Source organism: Dasypus novemcinctus, chromosome 1 (assembly GCF_030445035.2).
Source record: "Dasypus novemcinctus isolate mDasNov1 chromosome 1, mDasNov1.1.hap2, whole genome shotgun sequence".
In the NCBI taxonomy this organism is placed as follows: Eukaryota; Metazoa; Chordata; class Mammalia; order Cingulata; family Dasypodidae; genus Dasypus; species Dasypus novemcinctus.
The window spans coordinates 98,337,095-98,358,392 of NC_080673.1; the positions used below are offsets into that span (position 1 = coordinate 98,337,095).

Consider the following 21,298-nt stretch of genomic DNA (forward strand, 5'->3'; position numbering starts at 1 on the left):
AAGGTGATCTTTGGTATACAAGTCTATATCATATTATAATTCTTTCACTTCCCCTCAAACTTAAGTTAGAGAAATCAGTTAGTTGTTGTACTCGGTACACATAGTTTTCTATTTATACCAAATTCCATAAATTTTCAATGGAATTAAATACTGTACTTTCAGGCTTTGGGAAGTATCTTTTTTAATAAGTCTCATGTATACCAAACAAGTAAGTTCCAAGGCAAATGCTACAGACCTTTGTAAAACTCTTTATAAAACTGTAGGAATAACATTTTGAAGCCACATGGCTTCTCTACTACTCATTCAGTTAACTTGAAATTTCTACCTTAATAAAGCTAGTGATTATTAATGTTATCCAGGAATGAAGATGGATAAGACCATCAGTTCTCTAAATTCTCTTCAGAGCCCAGAATAAAAAATTTGAGACATTCTTCCTTTCCAAGAGCACCAGCAAAAGTTCATAAAATAACAAGAAATTTGGTACTGCATGTAAAAGTCTGAAATATCCATCTGAGGAAGAGGAACTACATTTATTGGGCATCTCATAAAATATTTAATCCAGAGCCAAACTGTTTTGATAGATTTTAGTATTCCCATTCTACAGAGGAGGAAGAGATTAAAGAGATTACAAATCAAAGAGAAAAGTTAGCTGCCAGAGGATTCAGAGCTAGTAAGTCAATGCTAAGGCATGGTTGGAAGCTTGTGTTCTCTGTATTACACCAAGTGGCCCCCAAGACAAGTAAGTACTCACTACTGTCGTAGATGGCGTCTGACACCACAGGTTCCAGGCGCCTTGTGAAGCTGCCAGTGCTGTCTGGAAGGAAAGCTGTAAACATGAGCCGCACCACACTGAGGTCCATCTCCTTTGTCTGCTGAAGAGCTGCCTGGCGGATTATCTCTTTTTCCCGATCTAGGACCACAGAGCACAGTATATTTCATGCCCAGGGGAAGCATAAAGAGGAGTGAACATTATAAATAGGATGTTTTTTATAAGAACATCAACTGAAAATAAAAACCTATCTTTTTTTCCTTTTGAAATTCTTCATATTGCTAGTAAAATTTAAAAACACAGCCTCATTTATGTCATCCGAAATTAAAGGTATCTAAAGAAGGCCTGTTGAAAGCACAGGCAGTGCCTAATAGAGGAGGACAGAAAGTAAGTCAAACCCTTAATGTTGTTGCAAGTAACTATGCATCTTGTTCTTCAAGGAGTAAAGCCTCGTGGTTGCCGTGGGCCCTGAGGGGAGGAGGAGGGAGGACTAGAATAGATGGAACAGGGGGCATTTTGGGGACAATGGCAGTATTCTACATGATCTTGCAATGCTGGATATAAGCCATGCTAAATTTCATCAAAATTTATGAAAGCGTAGGGTCCAAAATGTATACCATAATGCAAACCGCTGACGATGGTTAGTAGCTATGATTCAATATTTGTACAACTGTAACAAATGTTCCATCCACATATAAAATGTTATCAATAGGGGAAAGGAGGAAAGGAAGAGAATGTTGGGTATATGGGAATCCCCAATATTCTGTATGTAACTGTAACCTAAAACTTCTTTGAAGACAAAATGAAAAAGGTAAGACACCAGGGGAATAAATGGAAGAAAATGTCACTGTACATACAGGGCAACAGATATTACAATGATGAAAGACATGTCAAAAATTTTTTTAAAAGTATTTTTTCATTATTTTTTATTATTCCAAACTTTAAAAATTATTTATTTTTAAAATTTTATACATTTCATTTCTATTTTTAAAACTATCATTATTTCATTTTCTTATTAATTATATTTGGCTATTTTTTTGGCTTCACTTTTGAAAAGTTTGGATCACAGAAGGGTTACAATTATGACAGGGGAGGATCATTGGTGTGGGGTGTCAGTGATGGGGGATACATGGGAGGAGGTTCACCTGGGCATATATATATAAGGCATAAAAATATGTTCAAGTGCTCATGGGGCATTGCACAGTGGATGGAGATTCACAGAATAACTGAAAGAGTATTGAATTCCCATCCTGGGGAGTTCTGCCACATTCTCCAATGGAACAGCAAGAATCCCCTGAATATAGGGGCAATGACTAGTGAAGGAGGATGGTTCATTGACAGGCCCTTGATATTGATGACTGTGTTTATGAACCCTTACTCTTGAAATTGAAACTTAGCCTAGTATTATATAGGGTGTCTAAGTGTTACTTCCTGAAAGCCTCCTTGTTGCTCAAATGTGGCCTCTCTCTAAGCCAAACTCAGCATATAAATGCATTACCTTCCCCCCAGCGTGGGACATGACTCCCAGGGATGCACCTCCCTTGCACCAAGGGATTACTACCAAGCACCAGTTAGCAATGTAACTGGAGAAAGACCATGGCCAAAAGGGGGAAAAGGTAACGACAAATGAGTTTATGTGGCTAAGAGACTTCAAAATGAGTTGGGAGGTCATTCCATAGGTTATGCTTATGCATAACTCTGCAGGCTCTCATTGACTGCAAAGTAAATACTACGTCAAACAGCAGGGCTCCTGAGGAAACTGGAGGCATCTAGACACTATAGTCAGGGCAGATAGCTCAGGGGTCTGTGCCTTGCCAGTGGGCCCTACTTTGGAATTTATCCTCCCCAGTGTGACAGAGTTGTATTCAGTTGTGGTTTCCCTACACATGGCTCTTCTGACTCTTCTATCTGAACCTATAATTAGTGCTAGAGTTGAAGGGTTTATGTCTAAGAGACTTAAATCTTTAGGCTGTCCATGTACTAGCTGGGCCCTGAATCTCAATGGAGTTGCATTACCTACTCTCCAGTTCATTGGACTCACCCAGGACAACTAACAAGAAGATAATGATGGAAAACAACCATCCCAAAGAATTGAGAAAACCTGCAACTACAAGCAAGAGAGTCCCATCTATCTGCCCTTTAGGATTGAAGCCTCCTCTCAATTAGAGGTGGAGTGGGCATCACCATCCCAGAATCCTCAGAATTGGGGGATGAACTATGGACCAAAGTAGAATGACTGGTATTCTACGATAGGCATACTGTGATTCTAGCAATGTAAGAACGTACATTCTTACATAGATTTTCACAGTGGATGTGGAGGCAGTGGCCACTGGAGGTTCTGAGGGCAGGGAGAGGGAAAAATATGTGTAATATGGGGGCAATTTTGGGACTTGGGAATTGTCCTGCATGACATTGCAATGACAGATACAGGCCATTATATATCTTGTCATAACCTACAAAATTGTGCTGGAGAGAGTGTAAACTAAAGTGTAAATTATAATCTGTGCTTAGTGGCAATGCTCCAAAATGTGTTGATCAATTGTAATGAATGTACTGCACTAATGAAGGATGTTTTTAATGTGGGAAAATGTGGAAGGAATAGGGAGCAGGATATATGGGAATCCCCTTTATTTTTTATGTAACATTTATGTAATCTAAGTATTTAAAAAAAAAAATCTTTAAAAAAAAAAATAAAGAAGGCCTGAATTTTCTCTGGATCATAGTGAAAATGGTCTTTCATGTATCAAACCTCTCTTGTGCTACCCAATCTCTCCCTGCAATCAGAGTTAAAAGCACAAAGGAAGTGATGGAATGGAACACAATAAATCTACTCCTCACGAGTTGTATTGAGAAACATGAAAATCAATTATTCCCAAAGCACAGAGGCTGTGTTCACTCCACGGTGCCTGGCTCTTGGTAGATAATCAAAAAGCATTTTTGAAGGAAGGAAATGAATGACTCACTCCATTTAGCTCCTGCCCACCTGACAGGCACTACATGCAGGTTGATATAGTCATGCTTGATTTACAATATTAAAAAAACATAATAATTCAAGTAAGAAGTCCTATAAAAGAGCTACAGATGGGGAAGCAGACTTGGCCCAATGGATAGGGTGTCCGCCTACCACATGGGAGGTCTGCAGTTCAAACCGTGGGCCTCCTTGACCCGTGTGGAGCTGGCCCATACAGGTGAGTGCTGATGCATGCAATGAGTGCTGTGCCACGCAGGGGTGCCCCCCTCATAGGGGAGCCCCACGCGCAAGGGGTGCACCCCGTAAGGAGAGCCGCCCAGTGTGAAAGAAAGTGCAGCCTGCCCAAGCATGGCACCGCATACATGGAGAGCTGACACAACAAGATGATGCAACATAAAGAAACAGATTCCCGGTGCCGCTGATAAGGATAGAAGTGGTCACAGACCATCACACAGCGAATGGACACAGAGAGCAGACAACTTGAGGGGGAAATCCTTTCTTCTAAAAAAAAAAAAAGAGCCACAGATGAAGTGTTATGAGATTTTGAAGGAGGGGAGAATTCAGAGGCTTTGGGCAGAAGAGGCATTTACTCTAAATCTTGAAGAAATTTTAGAATTTGGTGGAGAGTAGATAAGGGCATTTAAGGATGAAGGAAGAGCAAGAATGGAAAGAATGTGCCAAGGCACATGAAGGGGTCTACTGGGAAACAGAGTTAGAAATGCAGACTGGGGTCAACTCTTTGGAGGCCTAAAATGTCTCCTTACATAATTTATCCTTGTTTTTGTGGGCAGTGGGGAGATACCTGAGTAGGTGTGAGATGTACGGTTCAGTAAGATCTATCTGGCCATAGGGTGTAAGGTGGATTAGAAGTGGGAGGGATAGACTACTACAACAGGAGCAATGAAATTGAAGTGGGCACAGAATACCTGGAACAATGACTGGAGATGCAGCACAGGTGGGAGGGAGGAGCCATAAATAATGTGAAAGTTTTGAATCTGGATATCTGATGATATAACATGTTTAGTAGAAAAATGATCAGTTTTGGGTCTCCTGTGTATGAGATGATGGCAGGATGGCCAGACTAAAGAATAAAATATAAAAGCAGAAATAGGGTACGTAATAGGACAGGGATTGGGGTTGAAAGAAAAAAAGTGAGTAAAGGACAAGAAAGCAGAAAGCCACAGCATTTCTCTGGTAAAGATAGAATAGTTTATTATGTACCTGAAGAGCCCAAAGAAAGAAAGATTCATTATAATACGGTGAACTGTTCTTTAAGTCTTGAATGATGAACTGGGTTTTGACAGGTTGCAAAGAGAGGGAGGGAAATTTTTGAGAGGAAGACACATATAAAGAATGGATATGCATCACATGTTCAGAGGAGCAGAGATTAGGAGGGTGGGCACAGGAGGGGGACTGGAGATAAGGCTGGAAAGGTGGCTGGGGCCAGACTGTGAGGGCTTCGTATGCCAGGCTATGGAGCTTTAGATTTTACTTTAGAGGTAACAGGATGCCATCAATGGTTTCTGAGCAGGGAAGGAGTGGAAGCAGCTTGGGCATAGACCAGAAGAAGGAGAAATCAAAAGCATACAGACCAATACTTAGTCCACACATGAGAAAAGGAAAGCCTGAGTTCCTCGAAGGAGCACTGATGCTCACCTGTGAGTTGTCTGTCTCCTCCACCTTCTGCTTGCAAATAGGCAAGATCAGGATGCACCAGAAGTCCAGGATTATAGCCCCTTACACATGCTTCTGTCATTCGTGTTTCCAGTGTTTCAAATACTTTTTTCTTTGTCACATGAAGTATACCCAGGTTTGCAAAGCTGGAGGAAAAAAAAAGTAATAGCAGCAACAACCAAAAGTTAGGCAGTTGATGGCTAGAGAGCCCAACTTCAGTAAAGTGGAATTTTAAAAAAACACACAAGTCCTCATTCTTTTATCCAAATCTCTTGCAGCTAGGTACATTTTGGAATTCAGAGTTTTCTTTTATATTAGAAGAGCAATACAAGACACACATTGCATATCACACAATCTGCTCAGTGTGTCTGGGATATGCAATAATCAAGCACATTAGTATTTCTGAAGTGAGATGTATAACTAGACATCAAATGGAACAATAAAGACTATAAACAGCTTCACATCAGATCAGATAGGGGTTTGCCACCAAAGAGTTTGTGATAACTCAGAGCTTATTAAACTTCAAAATTGTGATTAAGGGATTGTGGCTAATAGTTATAGTTATATTAATAAGGAAGTTTTACCAACACTTATTTATTTATTTACGTATTTATTTGCTTTTTTTTACATTTATTTTTAAGTATTTTCTATGGAAATGAAATTTTTATTCCAAATATAACATAAAATTATTTTATTTTTTTCCTTTTCAGTGAATAATTTATTGAAATAAAAAACACAGGGATTATATATTCACATATGTGTATAACCATTACTACAAACGGGGTAGTGAATTCCCCCAATTTTTCTCTTCTACCACTATAATGCATGCCTCTGGTTTCTTCCTTTTCTTTAGGCAACATTTGATCTCCTTTTTTATTTTTTTAAATTTTCATTGTCTTTTTTAAAAAAAGATACATAGATCACACAAAATGTTACATTAAAAAATATGAGGTTTCCATATACCCCACTCCCCACCCCATCCCTCACTCCTCCCAGTTCAACAATCTCTTAATCAGTGTGGCACATTTACTGCATTTGATGAATACATTTTGGAACACTGCTACACAGCATGGATTATAGTTTACATTGTAATTTACACTCTCCCCCAGTCCATTCAGTGGGTTATGGCAGGATATATAATGTCCTGCATCTGTCCCTGCAATATCATTCATGACAACTCCAAGTCCCAAAAATACCCCCATAATGCCAAAGCTATTTTAAGATTAGAGGAATATTATTTTGGAAGGGATATTTTTGCTTTTGGATCATCACTGGGTTTCTGGATGTGATTTAAAGATTACCTGGAATTCCATCTCCTCCTGGGTTATCTGTAAGTTTGCAATTATTTATTACCACTGGAATTGTCATAATTCTACATGTACTCAAGCCTGATGGTATTTAATCAATGATAGGGAATCTTTTATTAGTGAAGGCTATAGAGCCATTGAAAAAAATATGTAAATAAGCTAAATAAATCCATTGAAGGGATTTTAAAGAAACAATTTAAAATACTCCAGCCATTCATTTTAAAAATAAAGTACATGAAACAAAGGAACATATTAAATAAATGCAATACAACAAACAACTTTATCAAGAAGAATCATTCATTCAATAAATATTCAGCTCCTACTAGTGGGAGGCAGTGTCCTATGCACTTCTGTTAACAGTAAGAGAATCTCTACCTTCACAGAATTAATGTGCTAGGGCGTTTATATATGCTGTATATGGTGACAGAGAAGAAACAAACAAAAAATAAATTACAGACCAATTAGAAGGTAATAAATGTTATCAAGAAAAATAAAGTAGGGGCACTGGGTAATGCATTATACTTTAAAATAGGGAGAGATCAGGAAGGAGCTCACTGAAGATGACAATTGAATAAAGACTTGAAGGACATGAGGTAAAAGGCATCGATACATGGAGGAAGGACATTCAAGATGCAAGAAATAGCAAGTGCAGAGACCTGAGGTAGGAACATGCCTGGTGATGAGGCCAATGTGGCTGCAGTGAAATGAACAAGAGGGTCAGCAGTAGGCAAGGTGATCTAAAAGGGAAGCAGGGACCCAGATCCTTAAGCCTTGTAAGCTGCAGCAGTTTGATACGGTTATGAATTCCAAAAATAGGTATTAGAATGTTTGTAATCTGATCTGTAACTGGGTATGATTAAGTTATGATCAGGGCTTTGATTGGGACACATCATTAGGGCGTTCAGTCCCCACCCCTTGGTGGGTGGGGACTCACAGATAAAAGGCATGGCAAAGGACAGAGTTGAGGGTTTCTGATGTTGGAGTTTTGATGTTGGAGTTTGATGCTGAAGTCTTACGATGGAGCCCCAGGGAGAAAGACAGAGCCGTTTGCCTGATAGTCTATAGCTGGCCTTGTGGAGAAAGGCAAAGCCTAAAGAGTCTCATAGTCTACAGTTGACCTTGTGGAGAAAACAGAGGAGCTGAGCCCAGAAGAACCCAGGAAGCCTGAACCCTCACAGACATGCAACCATCTTGCTACGATACGTGAAAATAGACTTTGGTGAGGGAAGTAACTTATGCTTATGGCCTGGTATCTGTAAGCTCCTACCCCAAATAAGTACCCTTTATAAAAACCAAACGATTTCTGGTATTTTGCATCAGCACCCCTTTGGCTGACTAATATATAAGCTTTTGTAAGGAATTAGTTCTTTCACTCTGACTTTTACTCAGAATGAAAAAAAAAGATTAGTAGAGGAAAGAAAAACATATGACAGAACTGGACTGACTGAAAGAAAGAACAAGATAATATGGAATGTCATATAAAGTAGGGGAAGAAAATATGAGATGAAGGTAGAATGAGAAGAGCACTCATATAGAGGCCCAGAGACAGAATGAGACGAATGTCCAGACAGAGACAGAAAAAAGTAGGACACCTGAGATAAACACAGAGAACATACACCACTAGAATATGCTTCCTGAGGGCAGGGATCTCCAGTACTTTGAAGAGTGCCTGACACATTGGTATCTAATCAGTGCCTGTTGAATAAATGAAAGAACAAACAAATACTGCATAGAAAACTACACAACATGGCATACTGATATGCATGTAAGCACAGGAAGTTTTTTGGGAACACCACCCCTGTCTTTCAGCCTTTTAGGATTTAAACCTAGAACATCTACATCTTAAAACATTTGCAATACAGGAAAATGGGTTTGTTTCCTAGGTAATGATAATGACAAACATTTGTGCGGCCATTTAAAATTTACCATGTATAAAGAGCTTTTCATGGACATTATCTACTTTAATCTCTATAAGAGAGGTATCATCTTTATTATTCATACAATATTCATACAATATTATTCATTGTATGAATAATAAAGACTTTGCTCTGGTAATACAAACAATATAGAAGTCAGTCTTCTGCTTCTGTAATTATAATTTAACACAGACAGAGTTGACCTCCTACCTTAAACAACTGAAAATATGAAAAATATTAAAAAAATGTTTTTCAGACATTAGACAACAGGATGCACAGGCCAGTGCTCTTTAAGAAACGGAAACAAATAAGGTGAGTCCTACAATTCCTCCAGGTTAATACCTGTAATTTCCAGGATGCAATAAGAAAGGGGAACCCAAATGAAGCCTGGAAATCTCCCTGAGATAAGGAGACAGAGCTAAGAATTCACAGGCAGAGTACTAGACTGTAAAGAACTGTACACAGAGACAACATCCAGAGATCAGCAGGGGATCCACCCTGAGTCTTCAGCTGGGTACTGATCAATGTGCATGTAAGGAAACTACCCTAGGCTGAGAAAAGAACCACCAGAAAGAAAAAAAAAATATTGGAACACTTACAGAGCTAGAGTAATTCATGTCTCCAACAGCCAGACAGGAGAAATCTTGCAATATATAGAACACTGGGTTGAATATTCAGAAAGGTATTGCCATAGTAATGGTTTCAAATTAGCCTTAGACTAAATGCTGCTCTGATCTTCCCAACAAAGCTTAAGAGTAAGTATAGAAAGCAAAAATTTCCCGAAAGCTTAAATTCATCTTAGTGCTCAAAATATTTAAAGGAATACAAGAAACTCCAGCCCCCAACAATCCAAAATTCAAAATGTTTGACATTTAATTCAAAAATTACCAGATAAAAGGTAAGAAAATATAAATCATAATGAGGATTAAAAATCAACCAATAAAACAGATCCACAGATGAGACAGAAGACCAAATATGTAGACATGCACATTAAAATACTAAGTAAAATATAAAAGAACATATAAAATATAAAGATATCCCACATATTTAAGAAGGTACAAAGTACTATTATGTTAAGAAGAGACACGACAGATATAAAAAAGACCCTATATAAACTTTAAGAGATGAAAAATACAATGCCATGAGAAGAAAAATACACTAGATGGGATTAAGGACATATTACACACACAGACAAAAAGATTAGTGAGGTTGAAGACACAGTAATGTGAACTATCCAAATTATAACACAGAGAAAAAAGATGAAAATGAACAGAACATTAGTGAGCTGTCCAACCAAATATACATGTAATTGTGGTTCCAGGAGGAAAGGAAAGAATGGAAGAGATGGGAAAAATACTTGTAAAATATAGGCTGCTAAATTAAATAAAAACTATAAATCCCTCAGAACCAAGAATCTCAAAGAACCCCCTGCATAGGGGAACATGAAGAAAACTGCACTAAATACATCATACTCAAATTACTTAAAACTAGTGATAAAGAGAAAATCTGAAAAGCTACTAGAGATTAAAAAAAAAAAGACATTATATACAGAAGAACCAAGATAAGAATTATAGGAGACTTCTTGTCAGAAACAATGCAAGCCAGAAGTCAGTGGATCAACATCTTGTAGGAACTAAAAGAAAAAGTCAATCTAGAATTCAATACTCTTCAAAAGTATCTTTCAAAATTAAAGATAAAATAAAGACTTTTACAGACTTACAATTGAAACAATTCACCAGTATATTCAGGCAAAAGAAAATGATATCAGATAGAAATCTCAACTTAAAAAATATAATGAAGTACATTGAAAATGGTAAATATAAAATAACTTTTTTCCTATTTTAAAAATTTCCTTAAGAGCTGGTTGACTGCTTAAAGCATAAGCAAAAAACAATGTATTCTGGGATTATGACATGCATATATATAAAACATATGACAACAATAGCACAAAGGGTAGAAAAAGGGAAATTAAAGTATACTGTTCTAAGTTTCACATACTATATGTGAAGGGTATAATATTACTTGAAGGTAGGCTATAAGTTAAAGATGTGTAGTAAAAACCCTAAAACAACTACTAAAAAATACAGAGGTATAGCTAATAAGCCAATTAAGGAGATAAAATGGAATCATAACAAATAATCCATTAGTCCGAAGGAAGGTAGAAAAAGAAAAAGGGCAACAATGAATAGATGTGACAAACAGAAAACAAACAAGAAAGGTGGTAGATTTAAATGCAGTCATATCAGTAATCACATTGAATATAAATAGTCAGGGGGAGCCGATGTGGCCCAAGCAGTTGAGCACCCTCCTCCCATATGGGAGGTTGCAGGTTTGGTTCCTGGTGCCTCCCAAAAAAGACAAACAAACAGCAAGGAGACAAGGAGCAGGCATTGAGCAAAAACAATGAGCAGAGAATGAGCAAAAACAAAAAACAAAACAACAGCAACAACAAAAAATGAGCAGACAACAAGTAAAAACAATGAACAAATAGACAAGGGAGCCATCTGGGAGGGGTAATATAAATAGTTAAAACACCCCAACTAAAAGTCAGAGATTGTTAGACAATAAAAAAGCAAAACCAAAGGATATGCAGTGTATAACAAACTTAACTTTGAATTAAACATACAAATAGGTTAAAATTAAAAGGATGAAAAAAAATATGTTCCATGCCAACATTAGTAAAAAGAAAGCTGAATCATCAACATATAAATAAACAAAACATGGTATACATACATACAAGGAAAGCAGCTGTAAAAAGAAGTAAAGTTCTGATAGATGTTACAATATGGATAAACCTTGAAGATATCATGTGGAGTGAAATAAACCAGTCAGCCACAAAAGAACAAATAGTGTATGATTTCTATTATATGAAATGCCTGAAATAGACAATTTCAGAAATAGAAAGTAGATTACAGGTTACCAGGGTAAGGGCTAGGGAGTTATTGCTTAATTGGTACAGACTTTCTGATTGGGGTGATGAAAAAGTTTTGGTAATGAATGGTAGTGATGGTAACACAATTTGGTGAATGCAATTAAGATCACTGAATTGTACACATGAAAGATGTTAAAATAGGAAATTTTGTGTTATCTATATGTTACCACAACAAAAATTAAAAAGAAAGCTGAAACAGATATGTTAGTATCAAAGTAGATTTTAGAGCAAAGAATATTACCAGGAATAAATGGGGTAATTTCAGAATAAAAAGGGATCAATTAATGAAGAAGACATAATCCTAAAGTTTTATGTACCTAATAAAATAGCTTCAAAATATCTGGGGCAAAATTTTACAGAACTGAAAGGAGAAACAGAAATCTACAAATATAGACAAAGAGTTTAACACCTCTCTCTCAATAACTGACAGAGCAAATAGACAGAAAATGAGTAAAGATATATAGGATTTGAACAATACTGTCAAACAACTGGGTTTAATTGACATTTACAAAACATTCAACAAGAGCAGGATAAACATTCCTTTTAAGTGCACAAGGATCATTTACCAAAGTAGGCCATATTCTGACCCATAAAACAGGTCTCAAAATATTAAAGGATTCAAATCATACAAAGTATTCTCTTACCACAATGGAATTAAATAAAAAATCAAAAACAGAAAGATATCTTCACGGGAGTATATTTAAATCATCTAACAATAATTGTTGAAGCTGGGTGATGAAATAAAGGGGATTCATTATGCTATTCTTTCTACTTCAGTATACTTTTGAAAATTCCTACAATAAAATGTAAAAGAAAATGAGAAGACAGTATCATTAGTACATTAGAAAACAATTCAAGATCAAAATGTTAATACATAGGAATGCAAAGTGGTATGGTATAGCCACTTTGGAAAACAATTTGGCACTTTCTTACCAAGATAAATGTACATTTACCATACATCCTTGCAATTCTACTCCTAGGTATTTACCCAAGAGAAATAAAAAATTATGTTCATACAAAAAGTGGCTTTATCTTCAGAAAACTGGAAACAAACCAAATGTCTTTCTACTGGGGAATGATAAAGAAATTGTGGTATATAGATACAATGGAATACAATCTAATGAAAGGAATAAAGTACTGATACATGTAACAACATGGATGAATCTCAAATGCATTATGCTAAATGAATAAAACCAGACTCAAAGGCCACATATTGTATGATTCTATTTATATGTCATTCCGAAAAAAACAAAAGTATAGGGATAGAAGACAGATCAGTGGTTGCCAAGGATTAGAGTGGGAGAGGAATTGATTACAAAGGGTTGGGATGGAATTATTCTGTATCTTGACTGTGGTGGTTATGGGACTGTATGTAGTTATCAAAACTCATAGAGGGGAGCAGATGTAGTTCAAGTGATTGAGTGCCAGTTCCCACGTGTGAGATCCTGGGTTTAATCCTTGGTACCACCTAAGAAAGACAAAACAAAACACAAAAGGAAAACAACAACAACAAAAAACCTCACAGAACTGTATACTTTGAAGGGTGAATATTACAGTATTAAAATTATATTTCAACAAGCCTGACCCCCCCCCCCAAAAAAAAAAAACCAGACAGACCGAAAAGTTATCATCACCTGTAATAATGAGGCTAGGGCTACAACCCTGTTTCTTACTTGAAATGTCATATTCCTACAAACCAGTGGTTTTCGGGGTAGTCTCCAGACCAGCAGCATCAAATTCATCTGGAAGCTTTTTAAAAATGCAAATTTTTGGGCCCCATCACAAACCTACTCTGGGAGTAGGGCTCAGCAATTGGTTTTAACAAACCCTCCAGGTGATTCTGATGCATACTTAAGTGTGAGAACCACTGTCCCATGCCACTCTAGACCAATGAGAGCAAAATCTATGAGACTAGAGCCCGGCATCAGTATTTTGTAAAGTGCTAATCTTTATAACCAGTACCAGGTTTGGAACCTTCTGCACTACTCCAAAAGTTTACATCATCATAATCATTTGAAAACTGTTGTTAACTTCTCCCTGTGCTCAAATCTCCATGTCACTGGGGTAGGATCCAAAGCCTCCCCCGACCTGACTTTCCCTTCTTTCTGGACTCAACTATTAACTTCACAGCTGGTACAGGATTTAAAAGCAGCCCCTGACTCACAAAATACAGCCTAATTTGGAAGTTGGATACTTCCAAGCTCAGCCCGTACTTAGTCCATTTCCCCCAACCAGCTCCTTTTCTGTAAGGCTGAACTATATGAAATCACTAATATTCAAATGGTTTTGAACCTACAAAAGCAGCCATTTCCTATAACCTACACTAGCTCATGGAGGGAGGTCTTGTTCTCCTTCATATTTATATATCTACTTCCAGTGCTTACCAGTTGGTTGTGCTATAAATATTAGTTAAAAATGTATAAGTATTAATTAACAAAAAAAGAATACCTGTCTATACCTCAGGGCTGCCAGGAAGCAAACAGAGGGTGTGGAATTTATTGGTGAGGAAGGTGGTCTAAAGCAATGTTAAATTAAATAGCTAGAGAGAATTTTCAATTGAATTAAAATTTCAAAGAACTAAAATATTGTTGAAACAAACTGTTGATATTCAAGGTTTAAAATAAAATGACAAACTAAGCTTTTTTTAAAAAAAATCAGGACAGGCCCCAAAGGCTAAATAATAAATGAATAAGAAATAAAAAAAATACAAAATTAAAAAGACAAATCTCCAAGTAAAAATAAGCAATCATGATTTAGTTATCAAAAACATCAGTATTTTAATACAGATACTAAAATACCTTTCAAAATAGAAACTAAATATTATTAAGAATTCATGTTAAGAGAAAAGCAAAGACTCAATAAAAGGTAATTTTTTCAGTTTTGATAATTTAAAGGTGATTTATTTTCTTAGTGTCATTTTTTATATACTTTTATTTGTTGTGTCAGATTGGTGCCCTGTTTGTGAATCTATAGCTTTGCTCAAGCTGTATTATTAAAATCAGGTTATCTTGGGCAGCAGCTGTGGCTCAATCAGTTGGGCTCCCCTCTACCATATAGGAGGCCCTGGGTTTGCGGCCTGGGGCCTCCTTGTGAAGGCAGGTTTGCACGCACGCTGCGGAGAGCTGACTCAGTAAGGTGATGCAACAAAAAAAGGGAGACAAGCAAAAACACAGAAGAACGAGCAGCCAATAGACACAGTGAGCAGACAACAAGCAAACCTCAAGGGGGTAGGGGAAATAAAATAAATAAATACAGACACAGAAGCACACACAGCGAATGGACACAGAGAGCAGATGGCATGCAAAAAGCCACGGTGTGTGGGGGGGGATAAAAAAAAATCAGGTTATCTTGGTTCCTTTTCTAGTATTGACAAGTATAAGGAATAACTTTGACTATCTTCCTAAATTTCTTTATGTGATATTCTTGCCTATAAATTAGAACTAAATAATAATAATCAATGACATACCATAAATACATAAATGCCAAGTTTGCTCATGTTATTTTATAATATTAGCTAAAATTAGTTCAGTCTAGAGTTTTGGACATTGAAAGGGCCTGGAAACAGATTCTGTAGCTCAATCCCTACATTTTATAAGATAAGAAATTAAGGTCCCAAGAAGTCATACAGTTTGTACCAAGTCTCACTGTGGAGATTGACAGAGCTGGAAATAGAATTCTGGTTTTCCATTGCTAGCATGGTGTTCTTTCCACTAAAGTTCAATAGGTTCTGACATTAGAAACAAAAAAAGAAAGGCAAGTTAATCATGAAGGAAATAGTGTAGTTGTTTGGAAAATACAGGCAAAAGTTTCTCAATCAAAAGTCAAATTAGCAAGTTTGTACCAATGTTTCATAGAACACTTTGAATAAGAAAGGTCTACTGCAACTCTCAAGTTGCATCCTCTTGATTAAATTTTTCAGTAATTGGCTAAGGTCAGAAAACCTTACAGTGCTACAATCAGACATCTTGATAATCAACTGATGCTCAAAATGTTTGTCGACTGAATGAATGGGCCCTGCCAACACCGGAGCCCCACACTTCACGGCACTATGTTGAGAGTACAGGAATCCCTCATTTTCCTTGTCGATGTGAAATTCACTTCTTTTCTCATGGTAGGTATCTAATTAAATAAATATTAGTTCCTTCCAAAATCCTGAAAGATTTCTAAGTCATATCACAGAAACACTGAATTACAGACAACATACTGGAAATTTTGCAATAATAAAAATTTTTATTAGGGAACTTCATCCATAATTTCCTCTAAAGGGTATAATCATCACATATTAAAAAGGACTAAAGAGTATAGCACTTCAAACTGACAGGAACCTATTGTAGCAAATCTGCAGAAACACTAAGTGATCAATTAATCTGAAACTGTGACAATGACCCTGCATTTCATGTCTCTCCTCGGCAGTCAGGAACTGGAAGGGTTTCCCAAAACAGACGATGAACCAACTGGGATACAGAACAGGAAATAGGACAGTCTTTCAAGAGGATGTTGAAACAAGTTCAGATAAAGCACACTTGATTTTTCCAAATCAATTTAAGCTTCTTCCCTCAATCTAGAGTGTTTTTTTCCTAACATCAAAAGAATCAGATTTTAGTGACTTAAAAGAAAGCTCTCTCTCTAGGTTTTCACACTTGAATATTTTCACAGTCAAACAAAGAAATACCTAGGAACATGAAAGCTCAACCTACCCAATAGCAACCAACTTGAAACGTGATCTAAATTCAAAGCCTGAAATGCTACCAAAAGCTTAATTACAGTTGAGTTAAACTATTTTCTTCTTTTGTGTAAATAGCCCAGATTAACTGGGATTTTAGCATAAACTTTAAAACCAGGATAAGAAAACCCTGAAAGTTAATTAAAATTAATTATTTTAAGAAATTAATAAAAAATTTCTGACTTCATTTGGATAGAAATTATTTCTATAAAAGTTCTTTCATTAATAAATTGCTTCTTTTATCTGTCTAGCCAACCCTTTAAGGAAATGCCACCTTGTGTTTCTATTTGAAACATAACGAATGCCAAAAATTTTTATTTCTTAGCCTCTTTTCTGTGGACATTTTCTGAAGCAATAATTATTTATCCACTTCAAGCTTAAAAAGTACACAGCAAAAATCCAGAGTCAATAGTTCATGAAAGGAATCATCAAGAGTGTAAAAATACCCCCCAAAAGTTTGATTTCTATGTTAAATTTTTTATTCCTCTTTCCTCCTCATCTTTGTTTCCAGGAAAAGGAAAATATTGCTAGAAGTGCCACGCGTCTCCCAGGTCAAGTGATCATATAATTTATCATCCTGGCTGGGCCACTTTTGAGAAGGAAAGGGCGATGCTATAAATAATTAGGAGAGGAGCATGGATGTAAGTCAGGCAAACCCCAACATGTGGTCACCTTTCCCCTTGAAGTACAAGTGAGAGCACAGCTTTTCATGTTTTCTTTGAGGCCTGTGAGGGCTCAGAAAGGTCTCTAAAATCAAAAGGGCCTGTTCCATCAAAGTCCCTGAACCCCATGTCCTATCGGCTCCTTCCTTTTGTGACATGATACACCCTCACTTACCCGACCACCATGTCCTTGGGTCCAGCGGTTACAGTGCAGATCCCGTCCTCACAGTGTTTCCCCACTAGGCTGTGCGCATGCAGGTGGATGTTTTTTCCATTTGTGACCAACTGAACAATCACCTTTGCAGGCCCCACATAGTTGCAGATCTATGTAAGAAGCACATTTCAAAAGTCAGCACACCTGACTATATAGCAACATGAAAAAATGTTTATGATAAGCTAGTAAATCTAAAAAGCAATAAAATTATAGACATACATATATGACCCTGGATCTGTTTTTAAAAATTAAAACAATGACTAGATGGAAATAAATTAAAATGTCAATGGTGATTGTTTTGTGTGGTGGGAGAATATACTTCAGGAAGCCGACTATTTAAAATACAGTATGTATTGTTAAAGTTGGAACAATGCATCCTAGAGATGCTGTATTGCCATAAATCTCTTCCTACTAACCAAAAGCCATTCTCCACCTGCACCCTCACAATTTTTAGTCACACGAGCTGAGTGGATTGATCAATGAGAAGTTAACTGATGATTGATGGAAATCAAGGGACGGAGGGAGGTAAGCAGAAACAGTGCATCCTTTTTGCTATGTGATGGGGCAGGAGAAAGAGTCCCTGTATCCTCTCCAAGGACCTGGCTCTGAAGGTTGGCCATGGATGCTCAAGCCCAAGGACTTGGCTTGTAGTCATCTGTTAGGATATCTCAGCCTTCAGAAACTCTTTGCCATGAGCTTTGATAACTGAGTTATATATGCACAGATCATAGAATGTTTCATCATCTCAAAAGAGTACATTCTATAACTGGAAGGTCTAGATTTGGTACTTACTTAACTCTTATTTGATAAATCAGATTTTTTTTTCATTTAAAGTAATATATTGTTTAAAATAATGTTGACAGTAATAGGAAGGAAGAAGCCTAGAGATAATGACATTTTAAGCAAGCAGAACTTGTACACCTTTTTCCTTCAGTTAATCTAATTCCCTAGATTCCTTTCCTTGAGAAAGTGTAACACTAAAAGCATACCACCAGAAAACACAGGACTTATTTACCCTCTAGAATCTTATTAAGTCATAACTCTGTGATAGATTCAACTGACTTTTGGAGGTGCACTGTATCTCCTCACAGGGTGATCAACTATCCTGGTTTGCCTGGGAATGAGGGATTTCCATGCTAAAACTGAAAGGAGTTGGTACATGTGATGGCTTAGAGCTACGTACCCCAGAAAAGACATGTTTTTAAGCTTAATCCATTCTGGTGAGTGTGGGCTCATTGTAATAAGATCTCTTGAAGATGTTACTTCAGTTAAGGTGTGGCCCAAATGAATCAAATTTGGCTTTAATATTTAGAAACGAGTCTCTTTTATAAGCAGAATGAAAGTTAGACAGAGAAAAAGCCAAAGGGAGCACACAGAAGTCACAAGTGAAGGGAATGGAGAAGCCAGAAGACAGCGCCACGGGCACTGCCATGTGGCAGAGAAGTAAAGGACAAGGATCACTGGCAGCCAGTCCCAGAACACAGTCTTCTGGGAAAATGCCTTAATGACACCTTGATTTTGGACTTCTCCCAGCCTCAAAACTGTGAGCCAATAAATTCCCGTTGTTTAAGCATGGCATTTATGTTTAGCAGACAGGAAATGAAAACAGTGCCCAATCTCTTTAGTTTATATTGTCTCTTTTTGCGTGTGTGCATAACCTAAGCCCAGGATCTCCCAAATATACAATCATTAGAAATAAATCAACCTGCATAGGCAGTCCAGGGACCAAAAGGAGAAGAAGGTAGAGGGAATCCTACCTAGAGACAGCTTCTTGATGGAATTTCTTCCGGTATGAACTTAGTGATGAATTTAAATCTGCCAACAGAACTTCTTGGAAAGAGACAGAATACTTTTCAGACAGTCCACTGCTACTGTAAGCAGATTTATATTCCACTGAGTTCCCATATCCAATCTCTCATGATAAAAGTTGAGGAGAAGTTGATCAGGGCTAGGATTACTCACCAGAGGGCTTTGGGGAAGAGGAGTTTCTCCCCTGACTGAAGGGCAGACTCCCCACTCCCCGACTTCTAATGTCTCGATCTTTAGAGATTTGTAAATAATTAAGTGTGGTTTCACTGGAAACCTATGTGTCTTCATGAACCCTGACTCACAGCTGTTGCAAAGGTTTGCTTCTGACTCTGTAGCACCCTCCCGAGGAGCACCGACACCAGCAGGGGTGGCCTCCAGGCCTTTCAGAGCAAGTTAATCACAAAGAGGGTTTGGGCTTAAGTAGGAATTTGCTCACCACAAAGCACACAAAAAAATAATTTCTTCAACAGGTTTTTAAAAAAACCTTCTGGGCAAATGGCTAATTATAAGCTCAGTGTTTTTCCTTTCATAACAGACAGAAAAAAAATGCCTTTGCTTTTTAAGTTAGGACAGGGAATGAGTCGTTCTGTATTTGTTCCAAAGTTAGCTCTTGTCCTGTGTATCCTCTGGATTAGTGATGTCAGTTTCTGTGCCTAGGTGACCTCATCTGAAACCAGACTTTGTTATAATGACATATCTTACAGGGACTTCTTCAGCAATAAATAAATAGTAAAAGAAAACTGAATAGACCAGGTAACTTCATTTTTAGGTGGCACTAAACACAGGAGTGCAACAGTGTGAGGCATAACAAAATGCTTCACTTGGGTGAATCAAGTGGACTTTCCACTTAAGCAGGATACCAGAAGGGATCCAGCAATTCAAGCCTGATAATTTTGGATTCTTGGACCCTTCAGTAGTACCATTATGAAGGAATTAGTCACTGGCTGAAGAGGTGGAGGGTGTCCTCAAAAAGTACTCTCATCTTTTTCATTATTACTTCATGATTGGAAGGGTGGCAAGAATGAGGAACCGGGTAGTCTCTGAGGTAAAGGACCTGAAAAATTTGCCAGTGACTAATGTGCCGTTCGATCCATATGAAAGTCTAAGTCGGCATGGCATCATCTGGTTTTTACATAGACCACAGGGCAACGACAGGAAGGCCCCTGGTTTTTGTGGACTTTCCAAAATACTGACTGAAAGAAGAAAGCTCATGCGATGACTAACTTAATTTAATGTACATAAAGTGTTTAGAACCACGCCTAGCAATCAATAGCAGTATACAGATGTTAACTATTATCCTGTTTATTTTTGCAATATATTCTAATGTCTCGAACTTTAGAGATTTGTTAAATAATTAAGAGAATTTTTAGAGGCTTTTTAAAAGATAATCCAATGACATTAGAAATCTTTAACTAGTACAACTGCCCTGAGATGATTTTTAAAGAATCCTGTCCAAAGGCAGGTGGAATAAATCACCAATTCTGGCCACTTCTATACCTAAGGTAAGTCTTTTTTCCAAAGTGCCATATTTTGGTGGGCTCTGCTAATTTTCCAGTAATAATTATGTCATCATAGTAACAAATATCACTCCTTCGGGTACTCAGGATTTCCTGGCTTCCTTGATGAATTCCTTCAATTTGCCTTCTGACTCAACACCTCCTGAGGACCACCAGCTAGATCTGCTTATTGAATATGAAATAGAAACCAAGTGTCTCAGATAATACTGAGCATAGTCAAATCACCTTCTTTTATTTAAAACAATTCTGTCATGCTGTGGAAAAGTACATACTCGTTCTGCAAATGTGCGTAAGAGAGGAGAAGCAGTCTAGAATTTTCTGGGAAACAGAACTTGAAGTGTCCAGTTTGCTTTCTGGGTAAATATGACCAAATCACTTGGGCAGAATGTAGAGTCAAAATGAACATAAGATGTGACAAGTGAAGTAGTTCTTTTCTGCTTTATTTTTCTCCTGAAATGATGATGATAATGAAGAGGAGGAGGAGGAAGAGGGAAAAAATCCATAATTTTCCAACAGAACTCTGTCCCAGCTTTATTTGTGTTCTTGACTCTACTGCATAAAGCAAGTGGTAACATTGAGGCCAAGGCTCTGAAGCCGGGCTGCCAGAGTCAAACCCTTCCACTCCTCCTCATTAGTTATGTGAGTGGGGAAGATGGCTAGCATCTTTGGATTTCAGGTTCTTCATCTTTAAAATGGGGTAAATAATAAAAGTGATTTCATTAGTTGTTTTGAGGATTTAATGAGTTAATACAGTGTATGGCACCTAATAGAACTAGCAATCCTACAAATAAATCCTCTCTTCCG

At 37.3% G+C, this 21,298-nt stretch overlaps 1 protein-coding gene across 5 annotated transcripts in view; it reads right to left on the reverse strand.

Moving 5' to 3' along the window:
* The window catches only part of NFKB1 (nuclear factor kappa B subunit 1), a 129,708-nt gene that overhangs the window by 37,562 nt on the left and 70,848 nt on the right, over positions 1 to 21,298 (reverse strand). For all 5 annotated transcript variants that reach the window (XM_058294873.2, XM_071215344.1, XM_058294886.2 and 2 more), the window contains 3 exons: positions 17,130 to 17,278; positions 5,397 to 5,560; positions 752 to 910 (listed from right to left, as the gene is read on the reverse strand). In XM_058294873.2, the coding sequence (XP_058150856.1) occupies positions 752 to 910; positions 5,397 to 5,560; positions 17,130 to 17,278 (472 nt within the window). The remainder of the gene's footprint in view (positions 1 to 751; positions 911 to 5,396; positions 5,561 to 17,129; positions 17,279 to 21,298) is intronic.